The sequence below is a fragment of the Coptis chinensis genome, chromosome 4, assembly GCF_015680905.1.
Source record: "Coptis chinensis isolate HL-2020 chromosome 4, ASM1568090v1, whole genome shotgun sequence".
NCBI classification, from domain to species: domain Eukaryota; kingdom Viridiplantae; phylum Streptophyta; class Magnoliopsida; order Ranunculales; family Ranunculaceae; genus Coptis; species Coptis chinensis.
Window position 1 is genome coordinate 3305236 of NC_141459.1, and position 19515 is coordinate 3324750.

The 19515-nt window shown below is 37.5% G+C and overlaps 3 protein-coding genes across 7 annotated transcripts; 2 read left to right on the forward strand and 1 right to left on the reverse strand.

Moving 5' to 3' along the window:
- The first annotated feature begins 360 nt into the window (after positions 1-360).
- SYP111 (syntaxin of plants 111) lies at positions 361-1943 on the forward strand. Its single transcript, XM_086606267.1, has 2 exons — positions 361-499; positions 594-1943. Exon 2 carries the CDS (start codon positions 632-634, stop codon positions 1571-1573), a length of 942 nt encoding a protein of 313 aa, XP_086462393.1. The 5' UTR covers positions 361-499; positions 594-631; the 3' UTR covers positions 1574-1943.
- Positions 1944-2876: 933 nt separating this feature from the next.
- LOC147501249 (cold-responsive protein kinase 1-like) lies at positions 2877-18157 on the reverse strand. 4 transcript variants are annotated; one of them, XM_086606273.1, is made up of 5 exons: positions 18017-18157; positions 16585-17665; positions 4659-4892; positions 3366-3450; positions 2877-3180 (listed from the first exon to the last, which is right to left on the reverse strand). In XM_086606273.1, exons 2-5 carry the CDS (start codon positions 17565-17567, stop codon positions 3073-3075), a joined length of 1410 nt encoding a protein of 469 aa, XP_086462399.1. In that variant the 5' UTR covers positions 17568-17665; positions 18017-18157; the 3' UTR covers positions 2877-3072. The 4 variants fall into 4 exon arrangements, with proteins under 4 accessions (XP_086462399.1, XP_086462398.1, XP_086462401.1 ...); XM_086606272.1 differs by having other exon boundaries at positions 4659-4904; XM_086606275.1 differs by lacking the exons at positions 2877-3180; positions 3366-3450; positions 4659-4892 and adding exons at positions 15018-15328; positions 15464-15596; positions 16222-16455.
- EMB2219 (Mitochondrial transcription termination factor family protein) lies at positions 7603-13395 on the forward strand. Of its 2 annotated transcripts, none has more exons than XM_086606269.1 (6): positions 7603-8314; positions 8459-8867; positions 9026-9241; positions 9623-9730; positions 10605-10879; positions 13260-13395. In XM_086606269.1, exons 1-6 carry the CDS (start codon positions 7635-7637, stop codon positions 13336-13338), a joined length of 1767 nt encoding a protein of 588 aa, XP_086462395.1. In that variant the 5' UTR covers positions 7603-7634; the 3' UTR covers positions 13339-13395. The 2 variants fall into 2 exon arrangements, with proteins under 2 accessions (XP_086462395.1, XP_086462394.1); XM_086606268.1 differs by lacking the exon at positions 13260-13395 and adding an exon at positions 11775-12542 and having other exon boundaries at positions 7605-8314.
- Positions 18158-19515: the final 1358 nt, after the last annotated feature.

Genomic DNA, 19515 nt, shown 5'->3' on the forward strand with positions numbered 1-19515 from the left:
GTTGCTAAATTCTAATTATTTTTTGACAAGAAATTTGAAGTAGGAAATGGTAGTTGAGTTATTCTCATCTAGTTGTTCCTCTAAAGTTATTTTATTTAGCTGTTTTTGAATTAGGAAATAAAAATACAATTATTTGCTATTGTGCTGATTAGGATTTAGGACATGAGCTCACTTGAAACTCCCAACAACTAATCAAAGTCAACGGATAAATAACTTTGGAGCGTTTACAAAACTAGTGGCAAATTAGGTAATACATTGAAATACCACGACCGTTTAACAACAAAAAATATAGCCGTTGTCGAGATTCACAACGGTTACTTTCTTGTAGGATTTAAATCTGAGACACCTGACTTCAAACACATCTTCATCTTCTCCATTCTCACCTTCTTCTTTCCTCACTTCACAATTCTCTTTCCTATTTTCTCTCACTTCCTTCCAACACCGTAGAAGTAGCTGCTGTGCTGAATCTGGTTCTTCACTTCAATTCTTCCATTACAAGGTAGCTTTAATTAATTTGAATTATAGCTCAGATTGCTTCTTATATTTAATGGGGTTGTTTTATACTCATAGTTTTGCTCTTTTTGATGTTGTAGGTATATAGAGTGTGAAATTTTAAGCTAAGAAAGGCAAGATGAATGACTTGATGACAAAGTCGTTTGTGAGCTATGTGGATCTAAAGAAAGAAGCAATGAAAGATCTAGAAGCTGGTCCTGATTACAGTGTCGAAATGACGAATGCAACTAATGTTGAACCTAATCTCGCCTTGTTCTTAGAAGGGGCTGAGACGGTTAAGACAGAAATGGCGTCGATCCGTGACATTTTGGGGAGGTTGCAAGATGCTAGTGAGGAGAGCAAATCAGTGCACAGGCCTGATTCCTTGAAAGCTTTGCGTAGCAGGATTAATGCAGACATTTTGAGTGTTTTGAAGAAAGCTAGGACTATTAGGGTTCGAATTGAGGACATGGATCAAGCGAATGAAGTGAATCGTAGGTTGTCCGGTTATAAAGCGGGTACACCAATTGATCGTTCAAGGACTTCTGTTACTAATGGGCTGAGAAAGAAGCTTAAGGAATTAATGATGGATTTTCAGGAGTTGAGGCAGAAAATGATGTCTGAATATAAGGAGATGGTGGGGAGAAGTTACTTTACAGTGACTGGTGAACGTTTAGAAGAAGATGTTATTGAGAAGATTATAACAAATGGTGAAGAGGGTGGTGAAGATTTCCTGCAGAGGGCTATACAAGAACATGGAAGAGGGAAGGTGCTTGAGACTGTTGTGGAGATTAAGGACAGGCATGATACTGCAAAGGAGATAGAGAGGAGTTTGTTGGAACTGCATCAGGTGTTTTTAGACATGGCTGTGATGGTTGAAGCTCAAGGGGAGCAGATGGATGATATTGAACACCATGTGTTCCACGCTGCGCATTATGTGAAGGATGGGACCAAGAATCTGAAGACGGCCAAGGATCACCAGAGGAGTAGCAGGAAGTGGATGTGCATTGGTCTGATTTTGCTCCTCATCCTTATCCTTGTCGTCATCATTCCGCTTATTACTAGTTTCAGTAAATCCTAAGTTGGTTGAGAGTAATATACAGGAGCTTTGTTGGAACATTATTTCATTCATAGCTTTGGTTGTGTCAATTTTCATTCTAGCCCTTTCTGAGTGCTGGGAGTTCTGCTCAAGCTCCATATGGAGAGAATATCATCATGTATTTCAATTTGGAAATTGGGTGTTTTTTATGTTTTAGTTCTATGTAGTTAGAAAATTGTGTGAAATTTTAAGTATGAGTACTTGAAGTTGTAGATCAAAACATCTTAGAGCACCCACTGTGTTCATATTTTCTGGCAACTTTTACTGATGGAAAAATTATTGGGTGCATATTTCATGTTTTGACTTGGGGAATTATTTGGAAATTGAAATGAAAATGCAGTATCAGGCCTTCCTATTGTTATGCAATTGTTTGAAAGTTAAAACTTAAAAACACTGGATTTTGCGTTAAGCTTATTGAACTGGGCTGGTGGCTCAAATTTACAAGAACGTTCAATTTACTAAGTAGTTTTCCCCGTTTCAGGATAATATTTCTGTGTTCTTCAAAAAAAAAAAAATCAACACTAACGAGAACACTTTCGTCCACGGAGCAAAATGTGGTACACTTTTGTAAGGACATATTGGACGTGTCTCACTCTAAGGAAATCAAATACAGTACCATACTAATATGTGAAACGATAGCCAAATACCAAACTCCAAACATCTGATCTAATTTGGCTTCGTGCGAGATAACCACACCCATAATAGTCGAGATTTTTTTGTTGGGGCTAGAGAACCATGCTCAACCTGGACGCCTAGGTACCAAGGACGGCCTGGGACAAACACAAGACCTCTAACAAGTTTATGCACTCTGATGAGTCTCTGACCACTTAACTACTTGGTCTGTTTCCCCAACTCCTTCAAATTTGAACGTACTTCAAACAGACACACACACACCGGCAACTGATACGGGTTCAGTTAATCTATAAAAAGTTTTATTATTGTTTTTTGTGTGATCTAGTGAAAGTTAGTGGTTTTTTTTGTTTGTGCAATCAACAGCAACAGCAGGCTTCTTGAAACAATAAGACCCTCTTTCCCCGCAACAGTCTGTAAAAGTTATCCCTGTTTAGTGATCATAGTCTGTACTCTGTAGTGAGTATACCCTCAAATTGCCAAATTTCTCCAGAACTGTGTCATATAATCATATCGCCATATCTGAGTTATAGGCCACAAGTCATGCATATCACAATCCTAGTGTCTAAGATCTAACTCAATCCAGCATTACTTGTGAAATAAATTAAAGCTCCCGAACAAGTATCATTCTACCCACTCAGAAAAAGAAAGAAAATTCCAAGAACAAAGAAAATACACTGTTTGACATCACCACAGTTTAGTAGTTTACACACAAAAATCCAGCAAAAACCTGCTTCAGAAATCAAGTCTCATTTGGTCCAGACCATATGATATCACATTAGGATTCATAGAACATCAATAAAAATCACATTATGGTAAAAGTGCCTCTTTTCATAAAACATCAACGAAAATCACATTATGGTACAAGTGTCTCGTTCTTGAGGTACCCGTCCTTCCATTCGTTGGTACATGTTCGATTCAGACGGTTTGTATGTGAAGTCAGATGGATCAATCCCATACTGCTTATGCAACAGAGAACACAGAGATTAGAGAAGGGTTTCATAGTAAGAATTGCAAGAAATTGACTATAACAATGAAATCCAATGCAGACTGCAGTCCACTAAGAACGCACGAAAAATGACTCCCTACATATTTGCCTCAAGTGTAAATAGAAATGCAAGGAATTTACGGAAGTAAAGCATACCTTTTCCCTCATCCGTTCGCTCCAAACAGGTTCGCCTGTAGCAAGAGCTCCCTGCCTGTTTATGAGTGGCTGTGGAACTTGACACCTGGAAATAACAAGGTGCTTGTCGTCACTTTCATAGTATTACTATTCACTATCTACTAAAAAAATCAGATTTCTTTTTGGGGTACGTACAGTTCAAAAGTGGTTTTAATGTTAGCTTAAAATTAAACTGAACAATTCCTATTTGTGTGTGCTCAATGTCTCATGAGACCAAGAAGAACACTCCAGAATTAAATGCAAGCTGGTAGGGGTAATCTATGTGCTAAGTTATATACTGGAAAAGGATGGCGCCACACCAAATAGATTAGCTAAGGAGTAATTTTTCAACACAGTGAATGGGTGTAAACATACAGACGCTTATCATACAATGTCATTATCCTACAGGGCGGTAATACTAGTGGTGTAACCAGAAGCATAGAAGCAGGATGGTATCAAATTTAGATAGATTGTTTGTTAATAATACATGGCTCAACATATGCTGGATGGAGATATACGGTGCTATGTAGGGCAGGATCAGATCATTCCCCACTTTGTGTATACACAGTAATGGTCCCTATACACACAAATAGTCCCTTCCATTTAACAAATTCTGGTTGCCACACACAACTTCCACTAAGGTGTTTCAGACTTTGAGCACAGCAGCAATCAACCTATCACTGGAACTATATGGTTACAGAAATGAAGAAACTACAAAAATTGAAGGAGCTAAAGACTTTGAACCATGACGTCTTTGGTGACATAAATATGAACATGAGTAAAGGTCAAGTGGATTTGTACAATGCCCAAGCTGACTTGATCGCAACCATAATGTGAGCAATTGGTGGAGTGTCATACAGAAACTAATTAATATACTACAAGAAGCCCTTGAGGATAGGGACATTGATGTGGAAGCAAAAAATACATAGATGAGTTGCTCATAGAAGGTCAAAGGAATACTTCTTGTTTCCCATCCGTGTAAAAGATGTCAATACATAGAGAGTGAACAATGTTTTTTCCTCACCTATCAAGACCATATCAAGAAACACAAAACTTTCATACGGGCTGAAAGTAGAAGTGTTAATTTGGCCAGTATTGCAGCTAAAAAAAATCTGATGGAGAACCTTAATTTCATGATAAACATTTGTATTGTTTGTTATATGCGGACAACTGGCACTAATATACACAAACATTGGAGGCTCAGCTCAATGGAGCAATAACCAACTTGAGCATCCAAAGCACCGGAAAAAAAAAATCATAGTTAGTGATACGTACACTTCAGTAAAGGCAGGAGAGATTTCTGGGAGTGTGTCAGGGGAAGAATATTCATAGCGCTCTTTCTCCAATGACACATTTTGCTCTGGGCGGGTGTTATCCGAACCAGTTTTGGCGCTCTCTATTTTCAGATCAATAGGAGTGCTCTTGGAAGGTGGTCTCAACGCGGAACTCGAACCAGATTCTACGTGGGTTGAATCCTCTGCTCTCTCGGGAGAGATTTCCTCAGGTAGGCTGAAAATAGTACTGTTAATTTACGGTTAGTCTCAAGTGTCTTACACTGTCAAGAATAATGTATGATCTTATTATCTTATGACACACTCTCACCCAACAGAAAATATAAACAACACTAATGATACATACCTTTCTGGAATTTCGGAGGAGAGTATTTCGAGTGGTTGCCCACCAAACATGCTGCTTTCAGGTGAGTCGTCATAAAACCCAAACGGATTGGGTGGCTTCTCAAGTCGTACTTCACCCTTGAGCATCTTCACCACACTACTCATGTCAGGTCTTGTAAGGTGCTTCTCCTGAGTACACCATAGTGCAAACGAAAGATAATTTTTGTGCTTTTTCTCTATTCTTTACCTCAATGCCACATACTAGAATAATTTCTTCTAGCTTGTCATTCTCAACTTTTAGCCCAACTTCTCCTGGAAACCAACCAGGTCCCACAGAATTCCTTTTCTTCCTCAAAATCTCAAACAACATCATTCCAAAACTATAAACATCACTTTTTGTAAGTTACAAGTCGTCCCTTACCCACCTCAGGAGCAGCATAACTATTGGTCCCTCGGTATCCTGACTGTTCGACCTGATTTGAATGCCTAGCCATTCCAAAGTCTATGATCTTAGGAGAAAGGTTTGAGTCAATAAGCACATTTTCAGGCTTTATGTCATAGTGAATTATCGTGGGCGACATTCCTCATGTAAAAAAGAGAGCCCATCTGCTATCTCAATTGCAATATTATACAACTTCTCCCATTCTATATCAATTTGATTCTTAAACAGAATCTTATCCAAGGATCCAAATTTCATATGCTTTCGTAAACAAGTGCTTTCATGTCAGTATCAAAGCAATACCCGTATAGTTTAATCAAATTTGGATGGGAAATACTTCCCATCGTGCTCACTTCAGCCATGAATTGCTTTATCATGACATCCTTTATTTTTCTTTCAACACCTTAACAGCTATTTTGACACCGTTAGAGAACTTTCCTTTGTAAACGTTTCCAAACCCACCAAAACCTATGCTCTTTTTGAGGTCCGATGTAAAGCTCTTGAGTTCCTCTTGTGAAAATAGTTGTGGTGTCCCGTATAGTAACTTTTCATCACCGCGCTCCATCCTTTTAGATCATACAATGTAGCTATTGGTAGCCATCCAACCAAGTAGAGTATGGAAGAAAGAGTGATAGCAAATTAGCAATGGCTTGTGAGAGGTAACTGAAAAGGAAATAATGGACGAACATAAATATCAACGTATCAATGTATATATTGTTCCAATAAGTAAGCCTGCTAAATTGCCAGTTTAACACTTAAGAGCCAGAAACCAAACAAATTTTTCAGATTTCAACATTAAACAGTTAGGGACTGGCTTGGAAGTTGAATTTGGATTGAGTTTTGATTAGGCAAGACTGCAGGAGAAATGAGTTAGGTGAAAATAGTTGTGGTGTTCCGTATAGTGAATAATCATCGCGCTCCATCCTATTAGTTCATACTTCATACAATGTAGCTATTGGTAGCCATCGAACCAAGTAGTGTATTGGAAGAAAGAGTGATAGCAACGGGATTCTGAGAGGAAACCGAGAAGGAAATAATGGACGTACATAAATATCAACATATCAATGTATATATTTTTCAATAAATTGAAAGCTATTCGATCTTTAAGCAACTATTCAGATAAGAACAAGCATACTAAATGGCCAGTTGAACACTAAAATCCAGAAACCAAAAATAAATTTCAGATTTCAACAGCTAGAGACTAGCTTGGAGGTTGACTTTTTTTTCCAACAGGAACAAAACGAAACAAGAAAACAGTAACCACCAGTCTCCAAAACAAAGTTGCTAACTGACAAACTTTCTCCACCATATAAAAAAACAGGATAATCAATCAACAGACTTCCTTACCAGGAACGAGTAGATCAGCTACTTCCAGAGCACTCAGATTTTACTTTTTTTTTCCTGTAAACGTCAGAAACATTATTTGTGTATTATTTTTTATACACAAATAAAAATTTATAATGAATAGCAAGGTAAAAGCTTGGGCACTTACCAAAGAAAAAAAATGGTGAGAATGAGACGGCTCCATTTACAACATTATTTCTTAAGTCAAAATACATTAAATTATTTCAGATTCCAACATTTTATATCAATGTTTTGAAAACCGAACCGGTGATTGAACCGATTTTTTGTTAAAATGGTTTAACCAGGTTCAACCATGGTTCGACTCGGTCGGACCGATTGATGTTTATTTAGTAAATTTTTTAATAATTACAATAATAAAATGAATAAATACATGTTTTAATTCAATATTAATTGGTATTATATATCAAAATAAATTTATTATACAAGAAATACATAGTAGTATGTTGGTTTGGAGTTTGGATTATCTTGTTTAGGTGTTAGGTTCAACTCCCCATATTATCAATTTTTCAAAAAAAAAAAAAAAAAAAATATAAGGGTGATCCGGTTTAGAGCTGAACCGGTTCAACCGGTTCGCCGGTTCAACCACGGTTTAAGCTTAGACCGAGGGTCCAACCATAAACTCAAGTTTTAACTGAACCGAACCGAAAATTTACCGGTTCCGGTCGGACCCCGGTTCAACCACCGGTCCGGTCCGGTTTTCTAAACACTGTTTTATATACACACACTTTAAATTAATTATATATTTATATATTATTATCTACTTAATAATTACATTAAAACGGCACCCGTTCACAAAATCAAGTTATTCCAAATTATCTACACACTTTGCTCATGTTGTTATCTCCACAACACCATCTTCTTCTTCACCCTTCTATCCATTTCTTTCACTCAAACTCTCCTCTCAAAACCAATACCCATCAACCCTTCACTCCCACTAAAAAAACTAGGCCCTTCCTCATTTCCTCTTCCCAACAACAAGATAACAACCAACACATTCTTAGAAAACACAATGCCAAATCCACCACCTTTCTCCTTCGTCGTCTCTCCCAACAACAACAACAACAACAACAAGTAGCAATAGTAGTAGAAAATGAAGAAGAAAAAGAAGAAGAGGAGAAGGAGAAAGTGAGGGTACTTGAAATGTCATTAGTTAAAAGAAGAGCCCCACAATTCTCAGGCTCGATATACTTGCAACAATCTTCTCAAGATTCTACCCCGCCCCTAGCTAGACTTTTTCCACATGGAGAAGCAGATATTGATAATGAGAGAATGCTAAAACAAGCTCTTGAAATTCGGCGTAAAGTTACAGCTGAGGTATTAAAAGAATGTTTGAGGGGTGGCAAGTTTAGTATTACTTATTCTACAAATTTGGTTTCTTTAATGCCTGAGTTTATTGATCATGTTATGATTGAAGCCGCTTCGATGAAACGGGTGCCTGAGTTTTCACATTCCACTTTCAATGCCAGGGCTAAAACATTTATACACAACTCCAATGTCGTTCCACTTGTTAGGTAACTTTGTTTTCACCTTTTGCATATAAAGATTATTACTTTTTTAGTTGTTTAGTATAGTATGAATGTTGGTGTCTTTTGTTGAACATTGTTAGTGTAGAAAACACTTAGATGGGTTTGAATTGTGATGTTATGTTTATATAGGTGGTTGAAACATAATTCATTCACTTATCCGCAAATTGGGAAGCTGATATGTATGTCTTGTGGGAATACTGAGTCGATAAGGAGAGCTGTTGAGTGGTTAAAAACGATTTATGTGAAGGGAAAGTTTCTCGGGGTTGTACTTATTAAGGCGGGTGGAAGTGTGTTGGACAGGAGTACAGATGAACTGGATGAGATCATCGAGTATCTTGAGAGGAATGGAGTTAGAAGGGACTGGGTGGGATATGTTGTTAGCCGTTGTCCACAGATTTTGTCATTCACCATGGAAGAAGTGAAATCTCGTGCGGAATTCTATTTGAATATGGGAATGAATGAGAAGGATTTTGGAACAATGGTTTTTGATTATCCCAAATCGTTTGGCTCCTTGCCTCTGGAAGAGATGACATGTAAGGTATTATATTTGTTCTGGCCCCTCTCTTCTTCCTGATGCCTTCCTCGTGATCGTTTTAGCATTAAAATGTATCCTATTCTGTTTACTGTATGATCTATGGGGACAAGTCTCATCAATTTGGTCAATGATAGAGAAGTTTCTGTTACCTTTGTTCTCAGGTTAATTATCTTAAAGAGTTTGGCTTAAGTGACGAAGAAGTAGGGAGATTACTAGCATTCAAGCCGCAATTGATGGCTTGTAGCATAGAGGACAGATGGAAGCCTCTTGTGAAGTATCTATATTATCTTGGGGTTCGGCGTGATGGTATGAGGAGGATGCTTACATTGAAACCAATGGTGTTTTGTGTTAATCTGGAGACAACAATTGCACCAAAGGTGTGGTTTAGTTTATTCTGTTATTCTATGCTTACAAAGAAGTAACCTGTTAAAAGCTACATGAATGTTTTATCAACTCCAAATGCCATAAACACAGTTAGTTATATCAGGTCTTTTTCAGCTAGGTTAAAACTCATCAAAGCGTCACCAAACTAAATTCCAGAAAGTGAAAGAAAAAAAAATTGCAAGTATAAAGTGCTTTAGCATTAGCACTACGAAGTTCTTCTTTACACCCGTGCATGTGGAAAATTCACGACATTTCTGTGATAAAAATGTTGAAAGCTTGTTTGCACCACTAACACATAAAATGAGCACTGATATCTTCATGTTTTGCCGACTGTTTAGGTTTCACTGAACTTAACCTTTTAGTTCTTTGTGCAGGTGCGGTTCTTTCAGGACATAGGAATCAGGGAGGATGCCATTGGTAGCATGATAGTCAAGTTCCCAACCATATTAACATATAGCCTCTACAAGAAAATTCGTCCAGTGGTTTGTAATTCTATTATGTTTTTCTTTTGCTGTGCTCTGCATATAATTTGGATAATTAATAGAACGCTTTCACACACATCTTTTGCTTTTACAACTATTGTGTCATACAATCACTTAATTCAGTTATCAGTCCCCGTTTCAAAGTTTAAATAATTGCAATTATATATAAGAAGACAGGCCTTCTCTTAAATGGATATGTCCGTTGACGGACATGTTCTTGGGAAGCTTGTATAGTGTCTTGGAAAGCTTATACAGTGTCGTCCCAAACTTTTTAATTTATGGCTTATTAACTTGTTTAACGGATGACACTATATAAGCTTTCGAAGAACATGTCCGTCAATGGACATGTCCGTTTAAGAGAATTCCTGTATAAGAAGATACTTAAGTATAGGAGTTTGGCGGAGACTTTTAAACTGACCAAGGAGTCCTTTTCGTGGTTATTCCAGAAGTTCTTTGCTAACCATTGGTTGGACTTGCTATTCTATCAAACACTTGATATATTTCTCCTATATATTATACATTGCTAAAGAAAATGGAAACCTGTTCTCTATTCTAGATGAGTTTGTTTTACACACTTTTCTTTATTCAAGGAATTACTCCTAGTGGTATCAAGGTGCATGCAAAATTAGCCTGGGAACATCTATTAAAACGAAAAGCCTAACTTATGTAACTTATTTCATTGCGAACTCACCTATTGTCTTCCCTTGTAAGTTTTGTCTATTACTTTATTGTGTCGTAATTTCAAAGAACAAATCTTTATCAAAAAAAAAATTCAAAGAACAAATTACTCGCTTAGAATCTAGCATGCACACTTTCTGATTACATTATTGTTGTGCCTTATCACATCTTTATTTCAATCTTCTCTGCCATATAGGTCATTTTCTTGATGACTAAAGCTGGAGTCAGGGATAAGGACATTGGCAAAGTGATAGCTTTGGGGCCAGAGCTTGTTGGGTGCAACATTGTACATAAGCTAGAGGTTAATGTCAAATACTTCTTATCTCTGGGTATTTCACTTCGACAGCTGGGTGAGATGATTGCTGATTTCCCTATGTTGCTGAGATACAGTTTGGACGTTCTCCGCCCTAAGTACCGGTACTTGCGAAGAACCATGGTCGGCACGTTGCAAGATCTCATTGAGTTCCCCAGGTAAAAACGCCTTCACTGAAAATATCTTTAGATTAACTTTCAGAATTATCTTTGTTGTCTTATACAGTTATACATGTATTATAAATTAATGAATTATAAGTGTACAGAGGAGATAGGCTTAAAATTAAAACTTGTTTATCTAGTTTAAGTAATCTGAGTTAAAACTCATGTATGTAACCAAACATTTAATCTGAAAAGAATAAAGCTGCAAAACGAGGGGGGATATTATAGGACCAACATTTTTGCCTAGACAACAAAAACATTGGAAGGAGGAATACAAGAATTTTACATTTAGTTTACGTTTGCCTTCCATCTTGATAAGTTTCTCAGTTGGAATCCTTTGCCAAGAATCAAGAAGACCCTCAGAGAGAAAACCCACTTGGAAACACTCGCATATGCAGGCTGCAATTTTGCAGTTGAAAGAAACCAAAGGATTAGGTTCTTTTATTGAAGTTAAAATATTTTTTAAAATGCTTTGTTTATATAAACATATCCTTGGTGTCTCCTTTCGGTGTTCATCAGGATATTTGTGTTTGTGGGTGATGGAGCCAATATCCTGAAAATCATGTGCATTTGGTAAGCTTCGCAAGATTAGTCGAACATAAGCCCTTTCACTGTGTGTGTGTGTGTGTGTGTGTGTGTGTGTGTGTGTGTGGGGGGGGGGCGTAATTGATGTTCTATTGAATACTTACTAGTTCTGTCCCCACCCCCAGTTAAATTATCAGTGACAGTTGCATGGGATTTATTTGGGTTGTCAGATATTCCTGCCTAGGATTCCAATGGTCGTGAAAACCAAATTACACAGTGGACTGTCAATTTTCCAAGTTTTAGATGTTATGCTATGTAATTTTAAACATATGAAGCTGATTAACAGATTAAGAATGTGCATATGCAGATATTTCAGTTACTCCCTTGATGGTAGAATACTTCCAAGACACAAGATGGTCGTTGAGGACCGATTAAATTTCAAGCTGCGCTACATGCTAGCATGCTCTGATGAAGAGTTTCATAAGAGAGTGGATGCTGCAATTGAGAAACGCAGAAGATTTGAATCTGGCATTGTGGATGTTCCTCTTTCTAATAATGAAGCAACTGATGAGTTAATCGAGGGGACTCAAGTTGAATTTACAAGAGCAGAAACTTGTCAAGGGCCCTAATTAAATTTCCGTTGTAATTTGTGGAGTATTTTGAAATGAAAGAGAAGCAGGGGGGGATTGACGTTCCAACAAAAAAATGTTAAACCATCAGTGACAGTTTCTTGTTGTCAGCCAGATCACCTCACAGTCGGATAAATTAGTCTCAAGTAGCTGAATGCTTCAACTATCTTTGAACTTGGATTCCGTCAGAGAACTCAGCTGCCTTTAAACAACGCCCTGGAATATTTTCTTATACAATGTCCTACAACAGCAATACGACTAAGGCATGAGCTGTGTCCACCAAGAAATGAGGTGAAACTTCACTCTGTATAATGGAAGTTTGTGTATCTCGCTGGAAGTGCAGAGTCGTTCCCAAATACCAGAAAACTAACTGGATGAGGCTTCTGTCAATGGATTGAGTTTGGTGAGATGATTGTCATGCCAACGCGTTATGTGCGAAACTGTAACTATCTTCCTACTCATTTATGGCCTGTTATGATTTATGAAGCCGGTTTTGTTTTTAAAAATCCCAAAATTCCGACATATTATATTGGCCATAACTTCCCTCGTCCACTAAACTCCTCATACTTCACCAAGTACACACGCATTACAAATAAGTTACGTACCGGCTGCAGCCAACACTAATCATTAGTCACTTGCAATTGTCCCATAAATGCACAACGCCCCAAATTTTAGTAGTGAATGATCTAATTGAATGAGGACTATTCTTTTCTTTTATTTTTGGGTTAACCCCACCCCCACCCCCAACCAAAACCAAATACACTGAAAAAAATAATAAATAATAATAAATAAAATAAATAAATAAAAAATAATAATAATAATAATACAGTCAACTCAATTTGAATTTTTTTTATTTATATTTTTGGAGGAAGGGGATCCTAATTGGCTCAGCTAGTTGGGGTAATACTAGTTAACCATTAATTTTTATTTATTGATTTTCATTTAACAATGGAAGTTGCACCCATAAATTTTGAGTGTTTGCCATAGTGCAAAATATTGCGATAAATATTGAGATTTTAACAAAAGATACATAAATATCACGATATGTTTAGAAATATATAAGATTGCAAATATCGGTAATATTTCGACAATATTTATGATGTTGGCAATATTTGGAGATATATGACGATATTTGGTTGTGTACCCCTCTTTTCTTGGGAGAGGTTGCAAATTCGAATCCCACGGTTGGTTGGTAATTTTTTGTTTGTGTAATTATGTTATAGGTTTTTAAGCAAGGTGAGCCTTTGGGCCAGAGACAAAGTGCTGCTACGATGGGAGCCTTTGGACAAGTCTTCGGGATAGGATCCTTCAATGTAACCAGTGGCGGAGCCAGGGGGGCCAGGGTACACCCTGGCATACCCTCAACTTAAAAAAAAAAAAAAAGTAGCTATTAGTGACCATCCGAAGTTCATAAAGTCTCGCCACCATCCGAAGTTCCAAGGGGGGCAGACAAAGCAATAGGTTTATGACGACTAACAAATCGGAGTGAAAAATGGAAAGACAAAAAAAATATATAAACAACAAAGAAAAAATACAAAAAGAACTGTAGATTGTTCTAATTTTATCAGCTCAAATGTCAAGAAGTTGGGTGGTGCGATATGGATGAGACAAGAATGTTACTGTTTGAGAATGGTATTTTTCATATATCATACAGTTGATACATGATAGCCTCAACCAGAAGATGATTTCACAGCAAGATGAACGAGTGTCTGCTTGTGATACGCCGCTCGAAGCTTCTTGTGCTTTTGTAGAAACACATTTAGGTCAATCTCCTTCTCAAGAAGCTGCTTGTGAAGAGTCTCAAATTCCTCTTTAATTTTTCAAAGAGAAATCATCACAAATTAGGAATCTCAAGGAAGAATCTAAAAGCAATTGTACAAAGGAGCTATCTGAAGTGATCAACCAAGTGATAAGGGAGCAAAAAAAAAAGGTGGCATGTGCTGAGCGAAACAAAAAGGATGTGTTAGATGTCATGTGATGGGTGTTCTACTTGATGTACAAATTTGACTTGTTTATTTGGTATGCGAAAAAAAACAGTACCAAAAAAGCTAATAGAAAACCCAATAGTATTTGTTCTCCTATTTATCTCGTATTTATCAACCCATATATAAATCCAAACAGAAATCATCTTGTATCTATTTAAAAAAAACAACTAGAAAAAAAAAACCCCTAACATACTCTACTTCTCCTCTCCTCCACTCTTTATTACTCTATATTAAAATTTAAGTCTTCTACTCTTCTACCAAAACAACAACAATTGGATGGTGGATGAATGGTTGAATGATTGTTTAATAATATATATTGAAAAAGAAGTTTTTGATAGCATTGATACCGAGTTGATCTTGCAACGCTTTCGAAAGATGACAAAAAAGAAAGCCGCCGAGAACAACTATGAATAAGTATTTGTTTAGATTGAATTATTTTTTCTTTTCTTATTTTTTTTTATATTATACTTATTGCAATTATTTTATATGATTTTTTTATATTCGAAATATACTTGTTTTGTGATCGGGTTTGAATTTTTAGTTAAAAAAAAAATTAGTGTATTGTTTTTTTTATACTTGGTTTATGGGTGGCTCACTCTCACTTACATTCCTGGCTCCGCCACTGAATGTAACCAGTGTGGTGACGCCTTAACCCTCCAAATATTTCAAAAAAAACCTGTGTGAAAGTTAGTGTTTTTGTTTTGTGCAACCAACAGCAACAGCAGGTTACTTGAAACAAATAAGGCCTCTTTCGCCGCAAGTATGCTCTGTTTGGTGATCCCTGTTTAGTGATCAAAGTCTGTAGTAAGTATGCCCTGAAATTGCCAAATTTCTCCAGAACTATATGTCATATAATCACATCTTTAACAAATTACCATATCCGAGTTATAGGCCACAAGTCATGCATATCACAATCCTAGTGTCTAAGATCAAACTAAATTTCAGAAAGGAAGTACCTTCCATTATAAAAAAAAAAAAAAAAAAATCAATCCAGCATTAATCGTGAAACAAAATAAAATAAAGCTCCAGGACAAATATCATTCTACCCACTCAGAAAAATAAAGGAAATTACAAGAACAAAGAAAAAACTGTTTTGACATCACTGCAGTTTACACACGAAAATCCAGCAAAAACCTGTTTCAGAAACCAAGTCTCGTTTGGTCCATATGATATCACATTAGGATTCATAGAATGTCAATAAAAATCGCGTGCAAGGGCATCTTTCTTGTGGTGACCGTGCATCCTTTTGTTGGCACCTTTTCGACTCAGACGGTTTGTATGTGAAGTCAGGAATCAAGCCCCTACCACTAATGCAACAGAGAACACAGAGATTAGTGAAATTCAAAGTAGATTGTAGTCCGCTAAGAACGAACAAAAAATGACTCCTAACATAATTGCTTCGGTGTAAAAAGAAATGCATGAAATTTAAAAGTAAAGCCTACCTTTTTCATCAGCCGTGCGCTTGGGGCCCAAGGCCAAGAAGCAGGTATCTCCTGGGGATCAAGGGTGCCAGCTACAGGTTTGCCTGTTGCAGGAGCTCTCTGCCTGTTTATGAGTGGCGTTGGAACTTGAGAGCTGGAAACATGGTTATTGTCGTCATTTTCATAGTATCATATCACTATCAACTAAGAAAATCAAATTTCTCTTGGGGGTACGTACAGTTCAAGAGAGGTTTTAATGTTAGCTTAGAAAAACTATCAACCGAACAATTCCTATGGCAGTTGACGGTGTAATAATAATGAAATGTGTGCAAGCTCAATGTTTCATAAGACCAGGAAGAACACTCCGGAATGAAATGCAAGCTACGGACACTGCAGAACCTTGGATGGTAGGGGTAATCTATGTGCTAAGTTATACTGAAAAAGGATGGCGCCAGAACAAAAAGATTAGCAATGGAGGAATTTTTCAATGCTATGGATGGGTGTTAACATAGAGACACTTATCATACAGGGTGGTTCCACCCACAAATGGCCCCTATACCCACAAATACGGCTGAAAGTATAAGTGTTAATATGGCCAGTACTGAATTTAAAAACTAAATCAGATGGAGAACATTAATTTCAAGAAAAGTATTTGTATTGTCAACTGGCACTATTATACACAACTATTGGAGGCTCAAGCTCAATGGAGTAATAACCAATTTGAGCATCCAAAGCTCCAGACAGAAAAATCTCATAGTTAGTGATACACTGATACGTACATTTCAGTGAAGGCAGGAGAGAATTCAGGGTGTGTGTCAGATGAAGAATGTTCATTGCGCTCTTTCTCCAACGATGCATTTTTCTCGGGGTGGGTGTTATCAGAAGCAGTCTTGGCGCTCTCTGTTTTCAGATCAATAGGAGTGCTCTTGGAAGGTGGTCTCAACGCGGAACTCGAACCAGATTTTACGTGGGTTGAATCCTCTGCTCTCTCGGGAGAGATTTCCTCAGGTAGGCTGAAAATAGTACTGTTAATTTACGGTTAGTCTCAAGTGTCTTACACTGTCAAGAATAATGTATGATCTTATTATCTTATGACACACTCTCACCCAACAGAAAATATAAACAACACTAATGATACATACCTTTCTGGAATTTCGGGAGGAGAGTATTTCGGGAGTGGTCGACCACCAAACATGCTGCTTTCAGGTGAGTCGTCATAAAACCCAAACGGATTGGGTGGCTTCTCAAGTCGTACTTCACCCTTGAGCATCTTCACCACACTACTCATGTCAGGTCTTGTAAGGTGCTTCTCCTGAGTACACCATAGTGCAACGAAAGATAATTTTTGTGCTTTTTCTCTATTCTTTACCTCAATGCCACATACTAGAATAATTTCTTCTAGCTTGTCATTCTCAACTTTTAGCCCAACTTCTCCTGGAAACCAACCAGGTCCCACAGAATTCCTTTTCTTCCTCAAAATCTCAAACAACATCATTCCAAAACTATAAACATCACTTTTGTAAGTTACAAGTCGTCCCTTACCCACCTCAGGAGCAGCATAACTATTGGTCCCTCGGTATCCTGACTGTTCGACCTGATTTGAATGCCTAGCCATTCCAAAGTCTATGATCTTAGGAGAAAGGTTTGAGTCAATAAGCACATTTTCAGGCTTTATGTCATAGTGAATTATGCGTGGACGACATTCCTCATGTAAAAAAGAGAGCCCATCTGCTATCTCAATTGCAATATTATACAACTTCTCCCATTCTATATCAATTTGATTCTTAAACAGAATCTTATCCAAGGATCCAAATTTCATATACTCGTAAACAAGTGCTTTCATGTCAGTATCAAAGCAATACCCGTATAGTTTAATCAAATTTGGATGGGAAATACTTCCCATCGTGCTCACTTCAGCCATGAATTGCTTTATCATGACATCCTTTGCGTTTTCTTTCAACACCTTAACAGCTATTTTGACACCGTTAGAGAACTTTCCTTTGTAAACGTTTCCAAACCCACCAAAACCTATGCTCTTTTTGAGGTCCGATGTAAAGCTCTTGAGTTCCTCTTGTGAAAATAGTTGTGGTGTCCCGTATAGTAACTTTTCATCACCGCGCTCCATCCTTTTAGATCATACAATGTAGCTATTGGTAGCCATCCAACCAAGTAGAGTATGGAAGAAAGAGTGATAGCAAATTAGCAATGGCTTGTGAGAGGTAACTGAAAAGGAAATAATGGACGAACATAAATATCAACGTATCAATGTATATATTGTTCCAATAAGTAAGCCGGCTAAATTGCCAGTTTAACACTTAAGAGCCAGAAACCAAACAAATTTTTCAGATTTCAACATTAAACAGTTAGGGACTGGCTTGGAAGTTGAAATAACCAAACTAAACAGAAACAAAGCCAAACAAGAAAACAATAACCACCTGTCTCCAAACCAAACTTCCAACTAAAAAAAAAAAAAAAAGACTTCCTTACCAGGAACGACTAGCTTAGATTTTCTTACCTGTAAAAATGAAATTAATAATAAATAGCAAGTATAGGATTGGTCGATTGGACACATACCAAAATGACAAGATTGAGTTTGGATTAGGCAGGACTGCAGGAGAAATGAGTTAGGTGCTGCTGAACAGAAAATTTTCCAAAGGTAAAGAGGAAATGGTGAGAGTGGGACATATATGCGGAACATCCACTTTATATCTCCATTTATAATAACAACAACTCCGCAACCCCACAAAATATACTGGCAAAGTGATAGTTTGGGGCCAGAGCATGTTGGGTACAACATTGTGCGTAAGCTAGAGGTTAATGCCAATTGTCAAGTACTTCTTATCTCTGGGTATTTCTTCACAATGTGCATGGATTTATTTTGGTTAACAGATATCATGAAAACTAAATTACAGAGTGGATTGTCACTATTCCAAGTTGTAGACGTTATGCTACGTAAGTATAATAATATGAAGCTGATTAAGAATGTGCATATGCAGACATTTCAGTTACTCCCCTTTTAAACATCCAACTTCCTGGTGCATTTTCTTATATGATTCCCTACAACAGCAACACGACTAAGGCATTCTCGCTGGAAGAGCAGAGTTTTGAGGAGCGAACTCTGAATATTCAGTTACTGAAGAAGGACATTATGGTGGGGATAAACATTATTGCTGATCATTTGGCAACAGGTATCATGTTCAACACAGTTGATGACCTGGCACTTCTAACTTTCATGAATATAAAAAGAAGATCCAAACCAGCAAATAGAATCAGAGAAGTCTCTTGGATACATAGTTAAAGCTAACACTGATGGCTCCGCCATTGGAAATCCAGGAATAGGAGGAGCAGGGCAGATCTTCAGGGACTACAGAGCCGAGCTTTTGGGAGTACTTGTGCATGGACTGGGAGTAATTACTAACTTCGAGGTAGAATGTACAGCCATAGTACTTGCATTAGAAATGGCAGTTGATAAGAGATGGAGAAGATTGCGGATTGAGAGCGACTCAATGGCGGTGATTCTGGCAATTAAAGGACAGACTCTCCCCTGGCACCTAAAAGCAAGATGGAATAGAGCGGCTTCACAGATGGAACAATGGTGGATCTCTCACACACTTTGAGAGAAGCTAACTTTGGCGCTGATGCAGCTGCTAAAAAAGTAAAAAGGGTGCTCTCTTGAATTCAGGAGACTGTCTTTGGAGAACTACTAGGCCAGTGTTTGTCCCAGCTATAGAAACGCCATTCAGGACGTACTATAGAACTCCATTTTGAAGAATCTCGACGTACTTGGTAGATTTAATTAAAAAACCCCGCGACATTAGCTTTAATGTCCCCCACGTCGGAGTCCCCCTCTTTAGGGTGATGTAACATTCTTTTTGCTACTATCCGCATCAATAATATAACAAAATCCTTATCTGTGTTCTAAAAATTTGAGGGATAAAATGGGTACACCTGAGATTTTTTCTTTCTACTATATCAATAATATATCCTTATCTGTGGGCTGAAAAATAAATGGCACTGATTTTTACATTACACCATATAGCCCACTTGCTTCTGGACCGACGGAGCAAAGATCC

What these genes read in the sequence shown, in the direction of transcription:
- SYP111 (XM_086606267.1), top strand. Translation starts at nt 632, where the DNA reads ATGAATGACTTGATGACAAAGTCGTTTGTGAGCTATGTGGATCTAAAG.
- EMB2219 (XM_086606268.1), top strand. Translation starts at nt 7,635, where the DNA reads ATGTTGTTATCTCCACAACACCATCTTCTTCTTCACCCTTCTATCCAT. An exon ending in TGGAAGAGATGACATGTAAG is followed by an intron (nt 8,868 to 9,025) that starts GTATTATATTTG and finishes CTTTGTTCTCAG; the next exon opens with GTTAATTATCTTAAAGAGTT. An exon ending in ACAAGAAAATTCGTCCAGTG is followed by an intron (nt 9,731 to 10,604) that starts GTTTGTAATTCT and finishes TCTGCCATATAG; the next exon opens with GTCATTTTCTTGATGACTAA.
- LOC147501249 (XM_086606272.1), bottom strand. Translation starts at nt 17,567, where the DNA reads ATGGAGCGCGGTGATGAAAAGTTACTATACGGGACACCACAACTATTT. An exon ending in CCTCCCGAAATTCCAGAAAG is followed by an intron (nt 4,905 to 16,584) that starts GTATGTATCATT and finishes GTAAATTAACAG; the next exon opens with TACTATTTTCAGCCTACCTG. An exon ending in GCGAACGGATGAGGGAAAAG is followed by an intron (nt 3,181 to 3,365) that starts GTATGCTTTACT and finishes TTGCATAAGCAG; the next exon opens with TATGGGATTGATCCATCTGA.